This window comes from Phoxinus phoxinus (assembly GCF_949152265.1).
Source record: "Phoxinus phoxinus genome assembly, chromosome: 4".
Taxonomy (NCBI): Eukaryota; Metazoa; Chordata; class Actinopteri; order Cypriniformes; family Leuciscidae; genus Phoxinus; species Phoxinus phoxinus.
The window spans coordinates 21100669-21120947 of record NC_136879.1 but is presented as its reverse complement, the minus strand read 5'-3'; the positions used below and the strand labels follow the sequence as shown (position 1 = coordinate 21120947).

General features: G+C 38.0%; 1 protein-coding gene across 1 annotated transcript; it reads left to right on the top strand.

The window, feature by feature from the left end:
- Positions 1-1362: 1362 nt before the first annotated feature.
- Positions 1363-19630, top strand: LOC306997210 (uncharacterized protein). Its single transcript, XM_079610394.1, has 8 exons — positions 1363-1451; positions 8131-8182; positions 8579-8632; positions 9107-9148; positions 10141-10224; positions 10329-10394; positions 11479-11521; positions 17108-19630. The coding sequence occupies exons 2-8, from the start codon at positions 8137-8139 to the stop codon at positions 17151-17153; spliced, it is 381 nt and encodes a 126-aa protein (XP_079466520.1). The 5' UTR covers positions 1363-1451; positions 8131-8136; the 3' UTR covers positions 17154-19630.
- The last annotated feature ends 649 nt before the right edge of the window (positions 19631-20279 follow it).

The following is a 20279-nucleotide window of genomic DNA, read 5'->3' as shown; positions in this document are numbered from 1 at the left end:
ATACTCTGGTCTGCGCTCGGTTTCCAAACTCATGCATGGAACTTATGTTGAGTCGTTTTGTCAGTGCATCATCAAAAATGTTTTATTTTTGATCCAGCGGAACATTTGAAGCTTTTATGTTTTCATTCAGCTGCTGAACTTCACTCCCCCACATAAGACTCGCTTTTATATTCTGCTGTTGCAGGTGAAGTGAAACTCTGTGCACGTGAGCTCCAATCTTAAACTAGTGCTGTTCACGCCATGTCGTAATTACCGTAATTTCGAGATGACAACGCTGCGTTCACGCCATGTCATAATTACTGCAAGTAAAGCGGCGTATGCTTTCGAATTGCTCTTGCGGTACTTTGATTTCATATGGCGATCGGTCTGCACAGCAAACACACGTTAAATCTGCAGTGGTCAGGTGGTACAGTGGCCAAAAGTTGTTGTTTGTCAGAAAATTACGAGTTTACACACTGTAATTACAAGTTCTACAAGCACGTGAAGGCTTTATACAGTTCAGAATCGGTTCGGTAATTACAACATAGCGTGAACACATCTCAACACGTAATATACTGGAGATTATGCGTTTCTATGTCAACATATTAATGCCTAAATTATGTGCAGTGGTCAGGTGGTTCAAATAGGAGCTCTCCGAAAATTCCCAGCTTACAAGCTGTAATTACGAGCTCTATGAGGATGTGTACACTTTTTATAAGTTGTTGTAATTACGTAATTACGACGTAGTGTAAACGCACCATAGCTTTGGCGCGCTCCAGTAGCAAAGCTGACCGCTCATTTGGCTCGTTGTTATTTCAAATCGGACAAAAAAGAAAAGCTGAAAAGTTTGACATTTCTATTGTTGTTGTTTTTGTAAACAATACTTTGTTGCAATGGGGCGCTGAAAAATCTTAGCGATACCCTACAGATTATAATGGAACTGTTCTGGTTTCGTGGCGTACCAAATAAGTTTACAAGCGTGTTGTATATTCGAAATACAGTCTTCACCTGTCTGTCCAAGTGTTCATGGCACACTGCATAATCAAATATTTACATGATCAAATCCACGTAACACGTCTAAGGACGACATGCGGAAAACGACGAGGGCAACTGTAGCCCCGATTAAGGTTCCTACGCCTTCCATCTTAAAACTTCTCGGATCGCAAGTTTAATCACAGATAATTACTTGACATTTCTAGTTTATTCTAATGAAAAGGTTGATAACAAACAGCTTTATTATAATTACAGCATAAGTATACCAGAGGACATGGTGAGCTTCTGAAATGTCTTGCAGTCAAAACGGATGAGAACCACAGTTGTCTTGCACGTGTAAGATGACACGCATAGCACAGTTTTTCGGTTTCACAGAATGATTCTGCTGCTCTGAATGTGACAGAGCTCAGCTTCAGTCAGCTCAGCTTCAGTCAGCTCAGCTTCCTGTCCTATTCCGTGCGGCAGGGGCCAAGGAAGTGGTGAGTTCGTAATTCAACTTAGTTTTACTGTCAATATTTTATGCATGAGAAGAAGCCTTGATAACATTTATAGTAGTCGCAGTGGTTCATTGGCTGTTGGTTGTTACAACAGTGATATTTGTATAGTGAAAGCCATATGGCCAATGGCAGTGCAGGTACTGAAAATAACAAGTAAAATTGCTCTAGGTGTTTCCTCCTATGTTATGACAGGTTGTCAGGCTACTTTTTTCAGGGTATGGTAGATATATATAAAAAGCTCATTAATATTAAAATTACCATTGCGGTTTTAATACTCATAACCATTAAAAAGTGTGCATTGCATTACAACTATAATGCTTAAAGGAGATTTCTGTCTCAAAAGCTCATTCTCATGATTCATCCTCAAAATGTGCCAGCTTATTTTTTGTAAAGGCAACAGTGCGTGTCTGTAAAATAAGGCTATCTATGGTCTAGCAGGGCACAGTGTGGAGAAAAACCTTGTGTGCAGGCTTGCTTCTCTAGACTTTTTTTCCAAAGTGACCAAACATTTGACTGTTTGCACAGTCATGTTAGCTTTCAGATACTGAAGGAAGGTCGTGCAACACGTCTTGATTGCACTAAAGAACGCTCTTTAACCTGTCATGTTTGTGAACATTGTCGGTTGAGTTTTAAGGGTTTTGAGTTCCGTGTCAAGAGGCACCCTAAATGACATCACACTGAAAGATAATTTCAAAGCGCTATATTCGCCAGACCTGTGGTTTCGTTTCACATGCTGAATTTTTCAGCAAATTTCCCTTACAGACACCCCAGTTCCTGAGCCGTCTCTACTCGTATACTTTTTGGGGGGTTTTCGTGTGCTTGCGTATCTTGTCAGTATTTTTTACCCAGACCTCCGTCAGCAAATTACTGTTTAACGCAAACCTTATGTAATCATAATCATATACTGATTGCATGAGCTCCATGTGGTCGGTTGCTGTGGTTAGGCTTGCGTCTGAGGCTGTGTTTTTATGTGCTCCTTTTCTCTGTAACCCTTTGATGAATGTTTGATGTCCCCACTATTGTACTGTAGGTCCTGTCTATCATCATTGTTGCTCTTTTGTAACAAGTCAACCCTGTCATGGCTAAAATAAATAAATAAAGGAATAGTTTGCCTTAAAATAAGTATTCCGCTACCATTTACTCACCCTCACGCCATTTCAACTTTCGTTCCTTTGTGAAATGCAAAAGGAAACCACTTTGAATATTGTGCTGATCACTCTTTTCCATGCAATGGTTATGAATGGGGACTATAGGATGATGACTTCAGAAAACGTATAGCAGAAGAGTTGTATGGACTACTTTTATGATATTGTAATAGTGCTTTTGAGATTTGTCAGTCCTCATTAAAATAAAATGGAAAATCAGCAGTCTTCAAAATTTCTGTTTCTGTCCACAGAAAAAAACAAAAACAACATTGAGGAACTTAAAGTCCCCCTGTAGTCAATAATTGTATCTCTTAAAACTTATCTTTGATCACCAAAATTTGAAAAAATAAAATCTTCATGCCTTATAGCTTGAATGCAACTCTCCGCCATTGCTTCATTATAGTATATGTGGAACCATGAATATGCTAATTAGCCCCGCCTCCACTCACACCAGCTGGCAGGTTCACTCGGCCAACTTACTGAGGTAAACAATGGACAATGGTATCGCTCTTTACAACGTCGGACACATAACGGTAATTAATATGATTATCATTTTGCTTGACTATATGTTATCAAACAGCTAATAATGTGTTGCTAATGTTTCACAAACCATTTTCCCGTTCACCATCTCAGAGTCTGACCTCTGCCTCAGTATCCTTAGAAACGTTTTAAACAACTAAGAACATCAGCGGAGAAAGGTAGTTAATCATAACATCGTAATACACATCATACACCTGCTATATGGCTAAAAGTACAGATTTTTCATATCAACAGAAAAAATATACTGAGGTAATCTGGCATCTCTCGAGACTCCCTGCTAGCTCGCTGTTTATGATAGGCTATGCTAAAGTCCGCTGGCACGATGTGATTGGTTACAAGGTAGTTTGTGACGTCAGAAACACCAGCTATTTCAAAACGGGTTTTCGCGACTGTCTTTGGTTCACTGCAGTATTAAGGAGAAAATACTCAGTAACGGTGTTGACTTATGCATTTGCACATGGTTTGTCTTAAATCACATTAAAAACACCACATAGACAAAAAACATTGACAATTTGATTTTCACCACAGGGGACTTAACAAGGGTTAAGTAAATGAGATGCTTTTTATTTGTTGAATTATTCCCTTAAATCTAATGCTGAAACTATCAAACTTCTCATTTACACCTTGTTTTAACTTCTGTTGTATGTTGTTGTTTTGATCTGTGCTTTCATTGAATGCCTTTCTCGTGGACTATTTTAAGAAAGTACCCAAGCAGGAATTCATCCTTCTGTTTTTCAGCTTCTGCGATCACACCTGTGAAACATTTGTTTGTGTGTCTTATATAAACGATGTTTTTTACTATCCCACAAGTCTTTCGTTTTCAGTTCAGGGCTAATTTAAACGTTTGCCCAAACCATTTAAGTTTATCTCTGTGGCATTTTTGAGGTTTTTGGTTCACACAAGGTGATAGCACGGAGGAACTGTAGATCAGGAGATGGTTGTCTATGTTTAGGATCATTGATGCCACATATAACATGTCACACGTGCCACTAAGCCAGATGTTGAACTGTGAAATATAGAGAAAAAAAAGCTGGCAGAACAAGTATTCACACTTTGTAAACTGGCATAATGGCGAATAAAGCAACAATTATTTGATTTAGGCAGCTAATGACTGGGGAAAAAAATCAGCCTCTTGCACAGCATAACCATTATGCTTTAGAGTTTTGAGTTTATTACAAGAAAAGTTTTTCACATGCAATAAGAGTTGTTTTGTCCTACTCACCCATATCAGTCATAAACTCTTATTGTCAAGTCTGGTTAGGACACTGTGTACTATACTCATATATAATGTGTGCCAAATGCTACATGCAATTATGACATTATAAATACGGATTTAACTGGAAGTTAATGAGTCTAGTCTAGGCATCTTTGAGACATAGATGACTGTGTTACTCAGACTAAGTAAGCAATCAGACATAATACATTTTCATAAGATCGGCGCAAGGCGATTTCTTAGTCACCAGTTTATTTGCTCCTGTTCCTGATTATTTTTGTGCTGCACAGAATAGTTTTCATATCTTCTTTTCTTTCAACCGTTCCCTAATCTGCCTAAAGTCTATGTGAAATCAGCTGACCCTATTAACCATCTTAATACATGTTCCTTCTCTTTTTGTGCATGTTATTCCCTCAAAATGTCTAGCTTCACAGTCTACAATCAGAAATTTGAATAGAAACTTAATCTACTTCTGTAGTCATTTATAGACTGCTTTCCCATTGCTTTCAACATTGACACACCACCATCAGCTCAACCTGTTTGTATGAACAATGGAAGATGCAGAAATCACACATTGTAGGATGAGGGGGGGGGGGGGGGGGGGGGAGAGAGAATAATCCTGTTATACTTTGCAGTTGTTGATTTACGATTTTATGAGGTATGAAAGAGGTTTTTCATTGGTGGCTTTGCTGCAGGCTCATGTCGGGCCTCTTTCACAGGGCTACGTGTATTAATGATAGAGCACAAATTAGGTGGAGGCAAAACAAGTGCAAAAACTGGAGAATGGACCAAATTCAATTTGAATTCAAATACACACAAATATATTAGCCAATTGTTCAGCGACACAAGCTTCAGGAGGACTGTCAACTCGCAGGCGTTGGACTGCACTGATAAATATTTTCAAATTGGTTCAGCTTATTATTTCTCCGAGGCAGCAGGGCGCACCAAATTGGAATTTAGGGAGGGGGTCTGAGGGGGTTTCAGACGGTTACTGTTGATGGGAGATTTGCTGTCACATTTTTACAAGCTTGGATTGTGCTTGCTCCGACAACCAGTCCCACATCTTCTGATTAACAGCTTAATTGAGAGAATCTCTCTTGCCGTGACGACCTGAATTGAGCGTGGAAATTCCAAATTACGAGACGAGTTAAGCCACCGCAATCTCTCTCTCTTTACGGAGCCAGCCTGTTTTTCTTTCTGGCTGCTGCAGAGATACTGCAGTCCCTTAAGCATGAGTTTGCCAAGACAGCCTATCATTAAGACAGACATACTGGTATCACTACCACGATACTTCTTTAATACTCACTTATTAATAGTTTTGGACACATTTAAGACATGTAAGCCACAGTTGAAGACATGACAATGTAATTAGGACAAAGTGTTCCAGGCTGGGTTCAGCTGCTGTTACCATTATATGATCATTTGCTAATTAGACTATCAAATATAGCTTTCTTAGGCTCAAAGCAAACTCTCCGCTGAGCACAGTTCTAAGTAATCACGGGTTGTTGTACAAACAAAGCTCATTTTTCAGTATTTTGCTTTTATTGACAAGTTCACACATGTCACCAAAACACAACTTATCTCTGTCGGGCAGTAAAGGCCCTGATACTTCAAGTGAAATCTAAGAAATAACTGGTGTGACATCATTTTGAACAAAATCAGGCCAAAACAAAGTTTTGTTTAGAGTTTGTTCCGATAGTTTGAAACTGCTTGCTAAAGCAAACTATCTGGCATTTTTGTTTTGTGTTTGTTTCATTATTGAGAGGAAAGTCCACAGCACATATGTTCATCTAAACCACTGAAATGGTATGTCAAACTTACTTTTACCCTGCCTTGCCACGTCCGGCGGAATTGGGCTACTTTTATACTGTTTTTGTAATCCGCGGGTTGAAGAGATTTTAATGTCCCTCCATTGACTGTCCATGCACATACCACTTCGTTGCTTCAATAAGTTAATACAATTTTCTGATGAGACTTAATCGCTTTATATGATGAACAGGTTTCTTTAAATTTTTATTCATATATAAACATTTATCAATGGCCACGTCAGATATGGTAAACAGAAGCTCAAGCATGCTTGCTTGACGTATGAGAACCAAAGAGGTTCATTTTGGTGTTACGCAGCACGTTTGACCGCAGACGTTGTGCCTGCACAAATATGACTTTGATTAAATTATAAATTATAGGCCTATTGTTTTTAGGGAGAAACTAGGGAAAACCGTACAAAGTGGACGTCCAGTTGGGCTAGTATGTGAATGGAGAAAGCAGGTGTATAAAGTCCTGGTGTCACTTCCCTGCATGGAGATCCCAGTTATTGTCAAAGCAGCAGGAAGTGGAAGCCCAACACAATGGGCACCAATAACAATATCTGGATGAAGAGTAGAGGCTTGTGAGATTGATATGCAGGCCACAGAAGGGGAATTTGGACCTTGGGCACTACAGCACTTATTTGATTGTATGGCATAAGCCTTTGCTATATTTAACCATTTTAAATAGAACTCAGGAAAAGGTCTTTCCCGGGCTAGTTCCCATTTCCTAGTCCATAAGTGGGAACCAAAATAAATATGTGTAATTGTTAAGAAGAAGAGCCAGCGGAAGCTGCACTCGGCCAGCTGTGTGTGTTAAACATCTGCCTAGATTATGATCATCAGGCCGTTCTGGGAAAGGTACCATGTGGAAGCAAAGTCTTGAAAACATAATTGGCTACGTTCCTCCTTCTGTACATGTCTATTTGTGTTTTGGTTTTATTGATTAAAGTCATTTGGCAGCTTGTCAGATGGTTTCACAATGAAGGCTGTTAAATCATAAAGGTATGAGACAAGTTCATAAACCACATGCAAGTCTGAAATGAATCACTTCGTATGGTTACAGGAAAAGATGGGGCACATTTCTTTACATTTCTATTAAAATGTCTCAACTTCTGCTTGCCTCCCAATTTAAGTTTAAGACTACGAGAATGTTGTGTAGTTGTTCCGGTGCGACTTCTCAAGATCATAAGTATTTTTCAGCTCCAGTGTCTGACCATTTTGATCTCTCCATTTCCCAAGTGTTGTTGGTCAGTTGCAATACTTCTTAGACTCCATGAATGGTCAATACAATTTAGTTTTTTCTTCCTTGAATATTCAAAAAACGATTTATTTATTTGATATATTTTGACATTGTTGCAGCACCTCTCTTCCCAGTCTGTCAGTTACACTCTGTTTAGTTCCTGTCTCTATGAAGCCCCTCCTTCGGAAAAAGCGCACTGTGCTGATTGGTCAGCTGGACCATGTGTTGAGATTGGTCAAATGCTTTGAGCGTGTTTCGGAAATTCCACGTCTACCCCCCCCCCCCCCCCCATACTGTGTTGACTACTTTGAAAAACATAAAAGTTGCATTCACAAGTGCACACCAGACCACAAAGTTGACAAATCATGAAGCATGAGTCAGCCCTCTGTAAATTCCTGATAAGATAAAGCCGACAGACTAACTTCTGGTGAATTTGTACTGTTTAGTCTGGTTATTTAGTCAGTTTCACACAGGACTGATTATATTCCTAGTTGTTTATTAACACTGACATATTTCCAACTATGGCATGCCACGGTGTAATAGATTACTGATATCTGTTTGAGATTAGAGAACGTTTTTCTATGCGAATTCATCTAGGTTACACATAGGCCGGGTTCACAGGGTTGACTGTGTATCAAAGTTTTTGAGAAATCTAGATGTAGTGTTCTAATGTGTAGATTCATTTTTTTCCCTCTTCCTTTCTTTCTTTTCCTAGAACAAGATGATGCTGCGTTTATTCATTCTGTTTTTGATTCTTCAAGGTTCAGGTAAGTTCATTTTAACTACGGTTACATTATTCTGTCCTTCTTTGATAAAAAAACTCTCTGTCCTATATTCAGATGTTTATTTTTGGTCTCAATCCATCTTTTACTTCTCATGTCTGTCTAAAGTATCTGTATCAGTGACAGGCTTGCGAACCAATCCCCCTGTTACTCGCCATTTAGCAGACACTTTTCATCCAAAATGCCTTTAAAACACTTTTATTTTTATGTTTTATTTACAGCCACTTAGATACGTGACAAATGAAATGCTATATATATATATATATTTCACCTTCACTATCTGGCAGTGGAATAACCTCTGAAGACACTCATGATCTTTATAATAATTGGTTTTAGGTTCATGTGAGCGCTAACCTCTTATTTATATATTCGAATGAACAGCTGCAGCATCAGACGACACAGAAGGGAATTCTTCAGGAAATGACGGTCCAGACGGTATGACAATTCTGACAATTAAGTACACTTTCTTCCCCAAAAATCTCTTTCTCTTTACTTTAATGTAATATACAGTATATATATATATATATATATATATATATATATATATACATTATATAAAACATTACATTTAAAATCAAAACTTGATAACATGTTGTATTTGTTGTACTTCCCTTGATTTATGCTATCTAAACAAAGTGATTCTTATGTTATCAATAAACACATCATTTTATTTTTCTATAACGAGTAAAAAATACTATAACAAGGATCATCTAATGGGATTCTAATGGGGTGTTGCATAATTGTCATGAAATATATTTCAGAGTAAAAAAAAACTGGCTTTTTTTCAATGCAAAATAATATATATTTTCCCTTATTTTGGGGGTGAACCATGACATTCATGTTTGGTAAATAACCATCACAGTTTTATTTTTAATGTGTTTTTCTATATTCTTCATCTCATTTACCCAGTTGACGATGAGGATTTTGAAGGTGGAGAAATAATGAACAAAGGTGGGTATTCCTCTCCAGTCGCACATGTAACATGAAGACAGGTTGTTACTGTAAGACGTGACCAGCTCATCCGCCACATTAATTCTTGAAAGCAATCAATTAGCGTGTCCCAGCAGAGCGCCGCTGATAGCCCCGGCTCCATCCGCACCCCTGTCCGTCCCCTTAATGGACGTTGGCAGTCTCATTCAGCTCTCCTGTGCGAGGAGCTGTCCGTCTTCATCAGCAGAATGATTGCTCTCTGATAGAATTACTGAGCTGTTAAAGCAAGCCCTGCTCACCAGCTCCGGCCAGAGGCAGATGGGAGGGGTGGGAGGTGATATGGAGGGATCCACGATCAGAATTGTGATTCATTTCCCAGCTAATTTCCTAGAAAAGACAAAAGAAATGTCAATGATTAACAAGAAGAATTGGCTCAGAGATACATCGAGCTGGTCTGCTCATATGGATGCAAATCTGGCATTCGTTTTATCTCACCACTATTAAAACTGTTGTAAAAATGTCCCCACTTCACTGTAAAGATCAATAAGTTATGACAACATGTGTTTTTAAATTGCTATAACTCATCAAAATAAGTTATGCAAAGATTGAACTCATTTTTTTGTCAGTTTAAGTTGAAATGACTTAAACATCCAAGTTGATTGTACTTAATGTAAGTCAGCAACCTTTTTCTTCTTCTTTTTTTTTAGTGTATGTGGAAGATACCACTTTGAAAAGCCATAAACTCTGTAAACAGAAAAAAAGAATGTGGCTGACCAACGACAGATGATAATGTTTGGAAAACCTGCTTAAAAACAATAATTTTTTAGCACTTCCATATAGCGCCACTAGAGGCACCGAAAACATTCACAGTAGCTTTAATAAAACGCTTTAAAAAGCTGTAATGGGTCCCTGTTTGAAAACATTCATTAGTAACATTAAACATTTTGTTACCATTGTTGATGTGAGAACAGTTAATCCATGAATATCATCCTTGTGTTTGCATTTTTATTTAGGGAGAAGTGGGAGTCCCCTTCTTGAATCAGAAGGTCCTGTTGCAAGTCCTGGATCAGATAGATCCAAAGGAGACGAAGCTGGAGGTTGAAAAAAACATCCACTTCTATATGGATTAATTCATATTTCAGACTTGTGTCCATGAACACATTTAATGTACATCCTCCTTGTTTTTATTGTTAATTTGTAGGTGATACCTTGGTAATCATCATAGCTGCCGTTAGCGTCGCGATTCTGGCCATCGGGGGTATTGTAGGTAGGTTGAGTCTGTTAAAACAGGCATTTACTAGACCACTAGTGTGCTATAAAGTCATGCATTTCGTTTTAGTGTGTGTAAAAATCTTCAAACAATTGCAAGATGTAGTTCAAGATGAATTTTAGATGAAATATCTGAGCTGTTTGTTTCTAGATGTATGAGCTGTACTTCCTTTCCAGCAAATGGCAGCTTGATCTCATTAGTATTCGTAGGTATTTGTATAACATTTACATGTTGATTTTTGTGTGTTTGGATGTACACCGAAATGTACAATATAGACATAATGACAGCTCATATAAAGTAAAAGTATTTAGGGTTAGGGTCATACAAATATTAATGTTTTATTTATTTTCAAAATATAAATTGCATTTTTGTATTTTACCATTATGCACCTATTCTGTAAACCTGCTTATTAACAATATAAAACACATAATATACAGATTTGAACATATTTAATTAATGTCATTAAATTAATGCAAAATGGGAATATAAAACATAAAATGCAATTTTACTCACAATATACTGTTATATATTTTTGTGATGAAAATAATGTCATTAAATTGAATAAATTTAAATCAACCTATTAATTAATTGGATTTATTGTTTTAAAAATTCAAAAGGATTCATACACATTTGTATGTTGTAGTTCATGTATAAAAATGCAGTTTCAGATGCTGTCAATTCAATAGTATAGTACATTTCAGTGCCTATGCAAATGTATGAAAACTTGTGCTATAAATACACTTTGCATATGAAACCTACAACTAATGAGATCACGTTGCAAATGCAAGCCCAGGAATACTTCATTTTTTATTATAGTTGTACATTTTATGGGATACATGCTGTAAATTAATATCTAAAGTATTGCCCTATTATCAAAAGTCATTTAATAAAGGTGTGTTCTTTACAAGCTCACAGAATCTAAATCTGTAGGCCAAATTCTTGTCAAGCCAAACTAGTGATGTGTGCTGGATGTCCTGGTTTATTTGACCAAAAAAAGCAACACCATTTTCATACAGTAGGCGTTCTGTGAAGCCCTGTAATGCAAAAACTAAAATAAAAATATATTTTTTTATCTTTACAGCTATTGTCCTCTTCAGACGCTACTTGCACCGCCGAGAACAGGGGTAAGACTGATTTAGCTTTGCTTGCAAGCAATTTTCGAATGACCTGTGCGTCAGACAAACATATATTGAAGAAATGTTATTAAAGACTCATGCTGGGTTGAATATAGCAAAATCCATTTGACAGAAATGTGTGTGTACACCGCACAAACTATTACCCGCATATGCAGAGTGGATTTGTGCATGCCTTTGTGTGTAGAGGTTTGGAAATATCTGCTTCACCTCACTAATAATTTGGAAAATATTGAAGCTATTTGGACTGCTATTGCTTGTTTATTAGTTGCCCCACATGGTCCCTTATTACTGGTTCTAAGAAGGATTTGGCAGCACTTACTGGAAAATGGGTGGGAAAAAAACTACTTTTTCTCACCTTTAGCTTACTAGACACTTTATCTTGAGTGACACTTCAGTGCTTATATTAACAAGGCGGCTTTAGTGCTCCACCCCGTCAACTTTTGGGGTGGTCCAACCAGTCCGATGGCTAACAGATCTCTGAATCCCTGGTAACCCACTAAACACATGACGACAGCAGTATGCGAGACAATAGAGGACCGCATGCAGGAGGGATAGGCCACCATTAGCAGCGGGTTGGAACATGTGCATCGATGACTCTACTTTCCAGCCATCTGTCAAACGCTTCTCAAGCTCTAAACTGTTAGAAACAAGTCCCTGAAACAAAAAGAAGAAAAAAAAAAGGACAGAAAACAAGCCAGGCGTTGACTAACATGAACAAGATATGACGTGCTAAACTCTGTGAGAGTTTACAGTGTGGGAATATGTCATGGCCACATTTGAAAAATGAAAAGTTGCATTAAAAAAAAAAGAGACAAGAAAACCGACTTTTTCCATGTCTGTTTGTCACGATGTTATCAGACAAAAACAGTCAGGGACAAAACTGCTCAAACCAGTTTATTAGAGAGAGAGGGAGAGAGAGAGAGAGAGAGAGAGAGAGAGAGAGAGAGAGAGAGAGAGAGAGAGAGAGAGAGAGAGAGAGAGAGAGAGAGAGAGAGAGAGAGAGAGAGAGAGAGAGAGAGAGAGAGAGACCTGAGAGAGAGAGAGAGACCTGAGAGAGAGAGAGAGAGAGAGAGAGAGAGAGAGAGAGAGAGAGAGAGAGAGAGAGAGAGAGAGAGTGTTGCAATTTGTTGCATTTTTAATTATTATTGTTTTTTGTGCAAACACAGCCATACCGCAGTATAACAAATTACATGCCATTTATCTGTAGCCTGTATTGCATGTATAGAGACCTCCTCAAAATGATGAATTTTTTGGTTAGGGTTCAGGCCATGTTAAAGTCTCTACTTTTATACACTGCTTCTCTAAGTAAGCATTCAGTCCCCTGTGCATTTAAAGAAACAGTTCACCCAAAAATTAAAACTATCTTTTACTCACCCTTATGTTTACAAAAATGAAGATTAGTTTTCCTTGGTGCTTGCGTCCAATTCGTAAATTAAAATTCAGTTCCCAATATCAGTCTGACTGATTCTTGGGTTCAACTCACTGTCTCTATGGATTTTTGTCACAGAGGTTAACAGCTTTGGCCCTGTCCCAAATGGCACACTTCATGTGCACTTGCGATCTTGTAGACTCGCAACGGTACATGTGTCTGTTAAGTCCACAGGGCTGCATCCGAAATCGCATACTTCCCTACTAAATAGTAGGTGAAAAACAGTGTGAAAAAAGAAGTATGTCCGAATTCATAAAAGTGTAGGCAAAATGTACCAAGATGACCTACTTCTTCCAGAGAGATTCTGAAGTCCAAATTCGATAGACGCTTTACTATCCCATGAGGCCACGGGAGAGGATTTGTGAATGGAGGTGACGCGATGTAACTGACACTGGTGGGTCACATGATGACAACATGGCGGATGTAGTACGTCTGGATTACTTTCATACTACACATATTCATACTATATAGAACATACTTTTTGTAACATACCCGGCCTCAAATCCGTTGGCTGCTCCTGGGAACCCAATGTCCAGCAAAGTTTATTTCCAACCTGCTTCAGCACACCTGCCTGTGCATGTTCAAGTGATCCCGAAAAGCTTGATCATCAACTTTAGGTGTGTTTGATTAGCGTTGGAGCTAAACTCTGCAGGACAATGGGTTCTCAGGAGCAGGGTTGAAGACCTCTGCCGTATGGTGTCCCATTTTCATTTTAGTTTACTTCGCGGCCGATATGCGCCCCTTGATTTGCACTTTTGCCGAGCCCGCAAGCCCACGAGCTCCACAGCAGACTTCTACCCAGCAGTCAAAGCGGCATTATGCCATGCCTTGAAAGTGTGGACTTGGAGGAAGATCAGGAGGGCTCAAGACTCGGATATACTTCATTATCCGCGTTCCGCAAACAGTTGAGCGCGCCAGCCTTTCAAAGTATATTTCTTTGGCTGTGAGCGTGGAAAGATGCGTTCTGGGTGTGAGCATAGTGGATTTTGTTTTTAAGCGCTTAAGTCACTCGTACGTGTGCTGTTGTACACACACGGGCTGCACGCGGACGGGGTGGGATGATGTCCTCAGACACTCTTGAAGACGAAAACACAGACAGTGACCGGACCGCAGAAGTATACTTTCTGGTTTAGGGTTCCATTTGGGACAAGGCCTTAATGCTTAAAGACTTTCAGTAAAAAAAATACTTAAATTACAGTTTGCTTCTTATGACCTTCAAAGACTGTGTACAAATATGCCTAATTATGTGAAAAGTATGCGAAAACAGTACATCAAAGAAGATATAGAACCTATAAGGGTTCTGGTCATGTGCTTCACTTATAGAACCTTTTAGGGGTTCCCATCATGGGATCATTTTATGGATATAGTTTGAATTAATTTTGAATTCAATCCAAATGAGGTTCCTTCTAGACAGAATGCAAGTATGAGTCACATGGACTACTTTTATGACGATATTTTAGTGCCTTTGCATCATTTTTGAAGCTTAAAAGCTTCATATTCAATCCATATTCGATTTAATCACCTAACACAATCAGTTATTAAAAGATTAAAAAATAATGTTTTCCTCTCTCTCTCTCTCTGAAATCGTTTTGCAAAGTAGAGAAAAGGAAAGAACTGCATTTCTCTCTCTCTCTCTTTCTCTCTCACGTCCTGTCCCCCACTTTGTGGCCTTTCGCTGTCGTCCTGATAGGTTGTGTAACTGAATTTGGTTGCTATGCGTACTTGTTTTGCAAAGTAATCAGTTTCAGTGAGTTGCTGAGTATGGTGATATGTGAGAGAAGGCTGGGAGGGAGCAGTTTGTCTGACACCTGCCTCCCAACAGCAAGCTTAAAGATCCTCTGTTTTCTCTCTTTCTCTCTCACCCGCTCTTACTACTCTCTTTCTTTATTGAGGTTAAATTCTTCTGCGGGATTACAGGTTACCTCAGGGGAATGCAGTTAGCTGAGCCACGGCTTCTTCTTTTTTTCGGTGTTGAGTGATAGGGTGGCTGAAAGGGGCTTAATCACACAGCAACCACAGGCTCTGTGGATCAACACTGAACCTTTCTGAGCATGTTCACAGAAAGCACACTCAATAAAAAAACGATAAAAAGCCCCGCGAAATGCCTTGCGGGGCAAAAAATCCTGCCATAGAGTTCATAAAGCCAGGCAAACTGTGAAGGAATTCATCACTGAGGAAAATTAAACAGCATTTACCTGAGGAGAGCAAGCGCACGTACATGTGTTTGAACAGCATGAATGTGTCACAAAGAGCTCCATTCATCCTTATCCTGAACTATAAGCTGAATGTCTCTCTATTCAAAACGAAAGTCAGTGTTAAGCTCCTCTCACATATGTATATGTATTTGCCTTGAGTAAAATGTGACCCATAGCTGACCCTATTCTTTACAGATATCAGCCTGACTGTGTAAATTTGTCCAAATATTGTCGGTGCTACTGCAATGCATTCTTTCTCAACACATTGAATAGGTCTTGGAGATGTTTAGCTTGGTGTGTCTGAACCATGTTTAAATGGGCCACATCAACATGAATCACTTTTTTTTTAAAATATTTTGAGATAACATTTAAACTTCATTCCCAGTTCAAAAAGACCATATTTTCATGTTTGAATATGGATTTAAAATGTCAGAAACACAACTGTTTTATGATTGCTTTTGCCACACAAAATAGACTCTATGGGCCCTATCTTGCACCCAGCGCAAATTACTTTGTACGTCGACGCATGTATCATTCCTATTTTGCACCCGACGCACAGCAGACTTTTCCCTCCACAGATGCACGTCGGTAAATTATGGAACGAACTTGCGCTCATGGGGGGAGGTTCAGCGATAAGAGGAGGCGTGTTCTGGCGCAAACGTTCCCTGCTGCTATTTAGCAGTTTGAGAAAACAATTCCGCCACTGACCAGGAAAAACCTAGTGTAAAGTCAGTGGGTTATTCAGATGCTATTTTAAGGGCGCGTGCTTGGCCATAATGTGGCGTGTGCACAACGCGCATACACTTTGCTTCTCTCATCTACACAGACACAGCAGTTCATATTTTTGCAAACCATACATAATTACAAGGAAAAATATTACCACACGAGGGAAATCATTGTGGTGTCCATGAAGATGTGAAAAAATAGGCATACATCTAGCTTACATATTTACCCAAATTATTCAGGCTAATTGTAGTAATGACGGATCAAACCTGTTTGAGCAATAGTGGCAAGACACATCGGTATATAAGGACATCGGACAAAGTGTCCGTCAAGAACCAGGAAACAAAATTCTGAAGACTTCAAAATCACCTTTACCATCATGTAAGTTTTGTGCGCCTGGTAAATCCGCCGTTATAGCAATCCGCCATGGAACAAGCGTGCCTGCTTTTAAAGGGAATGTGAGAGGACGCTGTGATTGGTTTATTGCATGTTACGCCCAAACCACACCTATGAGTAATGTAGATACTTCAGACCAACCCCTTTTAGATTTGCGTTGGTCGCAAGAGTCATTTATCCGAGATCCGCCCACAAAGTTACTTGTGTTTTGCGTTTCATACTTGCATTTCAGATTGTTAAAATAGGGCCCTATATGTCAATTGTGGTGCTTCATGGGAGTGGGCGGAGCTAAAGAGTTGTTTTGGCACAATAGAGCACTGCAGTGATCATTTTTAATATATATAAAAAAATGTAATACACATTTATAACGCTATACTGTGTTATATTACCTTGGCAGTAAATGACAAAAACCGAACTAAGGCTCCTGCGTGATTTGACATCTTTCTCTCTTCTGACCAACAAAATCAATCTCTCCATGTTTATGTCCCTCTTTTGGAAAGTCGCAGAAACGCTATAGCAGATTTTTTTATTTTGCTATGCAAAAGATGCAAATACAAAAATGATATCTGCTGTCGTCTCCCGTTCACTGCTATAGAAGTTTACCCAACTTTTTTATTTGACTAATCTCATGACATGCCCCATTAAAAAAATAAACGCTTTTACCCAGCGTGCGTGTCATTTTAAAAATGTTTCTCATTAATTTCATTATGTGTTTTAATATAGAAAAAAACTGGTCAGGGGAAAGGTATAAAAGAGCTCGGCCAAGTCTTAAAGATTTAATCAATGTCTCCATAGTGAACTGACTGTTCTCCTCTCTGTGTGTTTCTCTAGGGTCTACTCTGTGCCAGTAGAGCAAGGACAGAAAGCTGCTGTCTAACCGTCAGGGCCTTTTCATTCCCTCTCTCCACTGGATCCTTTCAGGGACGTGCCGCAAGCGTGTGATTTCTCATCCAAACGCATCTATATCTACAGCGGATTCTATAACGTCAGTAGACCAGAATGTGTTGCAATCATGAATTTTCTATGAATCGTTCTTAAATGCACAACGTGTAGCGTTCATGCACATATGCCATATGTTGCACTCACAGAGAAAGTCCTTGGACTGTGCAATACAGCTCATTGGACCTTTTCGCTTTCCACCTGCAATATTTTTCTATTTAAACCAAGTTCAGAACCTTTCTTAAAGGTGAAGTGTGTAATATTTTTCAATCTTTAAATACTTTCTTCTAAAAACTAACCCATTCACAGTTGTTTTCCATACACAGTAACAAACACTGTGGCTCTGTTTATTTGAACACCCTGACACAACAACATTGGCTAAACCAATGGCGTGAGTTTGGGGCGGGACTAATTGTTTCGACTAGCCAATGGTAGACAAACTGCAGCTTTAAGCAAACATTCTCCCGTTTTTTCCATCCAGTACTCTGATGTTAGCCGTCCCCAGTGCGCTAAAGTGATAAACTGGTCTCCGTCTCTCATTATTTGACAAAATAGAGAAATAAGCAGAGTGAGAAAAGCGAGTTGAAAAGTGGCTCTGAACACCCACTTGTCAAGCGGTGAATTAATCAGCCGCTTTAAATGATGTCGTTTTCTTTTTCCTTTCTTTCGCGGCGGACAACTCTTCTAAAGCACTGCAGATTGTAAATAGCTCTGGGATGCTGGGTAGCAGATTAATGTTTCATCCTGTTAGCTTTAATGGGGATGGGAGGCAATCCGGCGGGTGGAAGAAAAAGGATACGGTAAGACACACAGCCCTCGTACAATGGGCGTCCGAAAGTCTACTGGTGAAATGTTTAGCATTTTGCTTGTCATTAGATTATCAATATGAGTGAAAAGTAAATTAGTGCACCAAAAAAAAGTGTATTTTCAGGTTTAAATTTGATTTTGAATCCCAGATCTATTTGGGACCCACCGTATCTAAAGCATTTTCGATTTAAACGAAGACACTATAGCGAGATACTTACTTTTATCTTCCACTTTCTGTCTCTCTCACTCTTCTTTTTTCCTTCCATTTTTTAGATTAAAATAGAAATCAATCAAAGCCCTTTTAATCTGAGTCTGAAGACTCATAGTGTCTCGGCTCTTTATTCTAAATTTACACAACTTTTTTTGGGTCCAAACAACACTGGACCCTATTGACTTTTACTATACCCAGACAGCAACATATTGCCCGCCCAGATCCGGCCCACGTCTGGTATGTGTGGATTACCACGTGTACCAGATGTAGACCAGATCTGGGCCAATACTATATGGGTATAGGCATAAAATCACATTTTCAGGCAAAAACATATTTTTTGTGTTCCACATAGGAACGTTAGTCAAACAGTTTTGGAATTACAAACTTTAAAGTTTATGAAATAACTATATGCCCACCCGGCATCTGTGTATTACAGGGCTGCTAACCCAGATCTCTAAAAGTGTTTCCATTTCTTTTCTAGCTCTAATTTCTGTTTCTTGATTACCAGCTTTTTCTTGTGCTTGCTGGTTTTCTATTTAAATCTAATCTTGCGTGCATCAGACAGCTTGAGCTCGTTACTTTGACGCGTGTGGGCGTGTATAAAGGCATTAGTCTGTAATATTAATCAAGATTTGCAATTTAGCTATTCTGGTAAATCATTTGCTGAAAATGTGTCCTTACTGACAATAGCATTTCAGATAACTGGAATTGGAAAAAAACAGACTAAATAAATAAATAAAGCATTTCAGCTCTTTCGAGTCATTCTGAAACCCTTTTTTTTATATAAAGATATGTATATATTAAAACTGTTGGGCTTCATTAACTCCAACAACTTCCTCTTGGGCAGGTGGCTTTATTCCATGTGAAGGGACTTTATACTACTTTAAACTTTAAATAAAATAAAAGATGTGTTTGATTTTTCCCCATTCAAGTAACCCCACAAATGAATCAGCAGTGCAAGATAACCTTCAGCTCACATAGATTCACATTTCAATTCTGTTCCTAGTTTCTCTTGATGTAAGAATGGAGTGGAAAGTGCAAATGTAGATTTTCCTTCTGAAAGTGGCTCTCGACAGCGTTTGAAGGGGAAATCATAAGAGATTGTATTGTATTTCCTGTCAATGGAGGCTGTTTCTGACATCAGCGCTTATTTTCTTTTATGTTATGTAAGGTATTCTGTCAGCATAAAGGTATATGACTTTTTTGATAATGTAGTAGTATACAACACTCCCAGTACTTGACCTCTGCTAACCATTTCTGCTATTCATGGACATTTATGTGATTTACTGAAGTTTAAATGCTAATGCCAATTGCTGTATATATTTTATAAGACAACTTGTCATCTATTTGTTGTATGAGACTTTTATTTTAAATAAATATGATTGTTCTCAACTGTGCTATTATGTATTTGATTTAAGAGGAATTATATATGTATATATTATAATTAGTATGTATAATAATTATATGTAAATCTGAATATATAGATACAAATCTGAATATATAAATGTAAATACTGAATATATAGTTACTGTATAACTGAATATATAAATGTAAATTTAGATATATAGTTATAACTCAGAATATATATTTATAAATTCTGAAAATAATGTTATAACTGAATGTATATACATGTAAATCAGAATATATAGTTACAAATCTGAATATATAAATGTAAATCTGAATATATAGTTATAACTCTAAATATATACATGTAAATCTGAATATATAAATGTAAATCTGAATACATAGTTATAACTCTGAATATATAAATGTAAATCTGAATATATAGTTATAACTGAATATATAAATGTAAATCAGATTATAGTTAACTCTGAATATATAGTTATAACTCTGAATATATAAATGTAAATCAGATTATAGTTAACTATGAATATAGTTATAACTCTAAATATATACATGTAAATCGGAATATATAAATGTAAATCCTGGATATATATAACTCTGAATATATATTCAGGATTTATAAATATATATTCAAAATATATATTTGCGGCATATCTCATTTTATGCAATACGGAAGAAAAA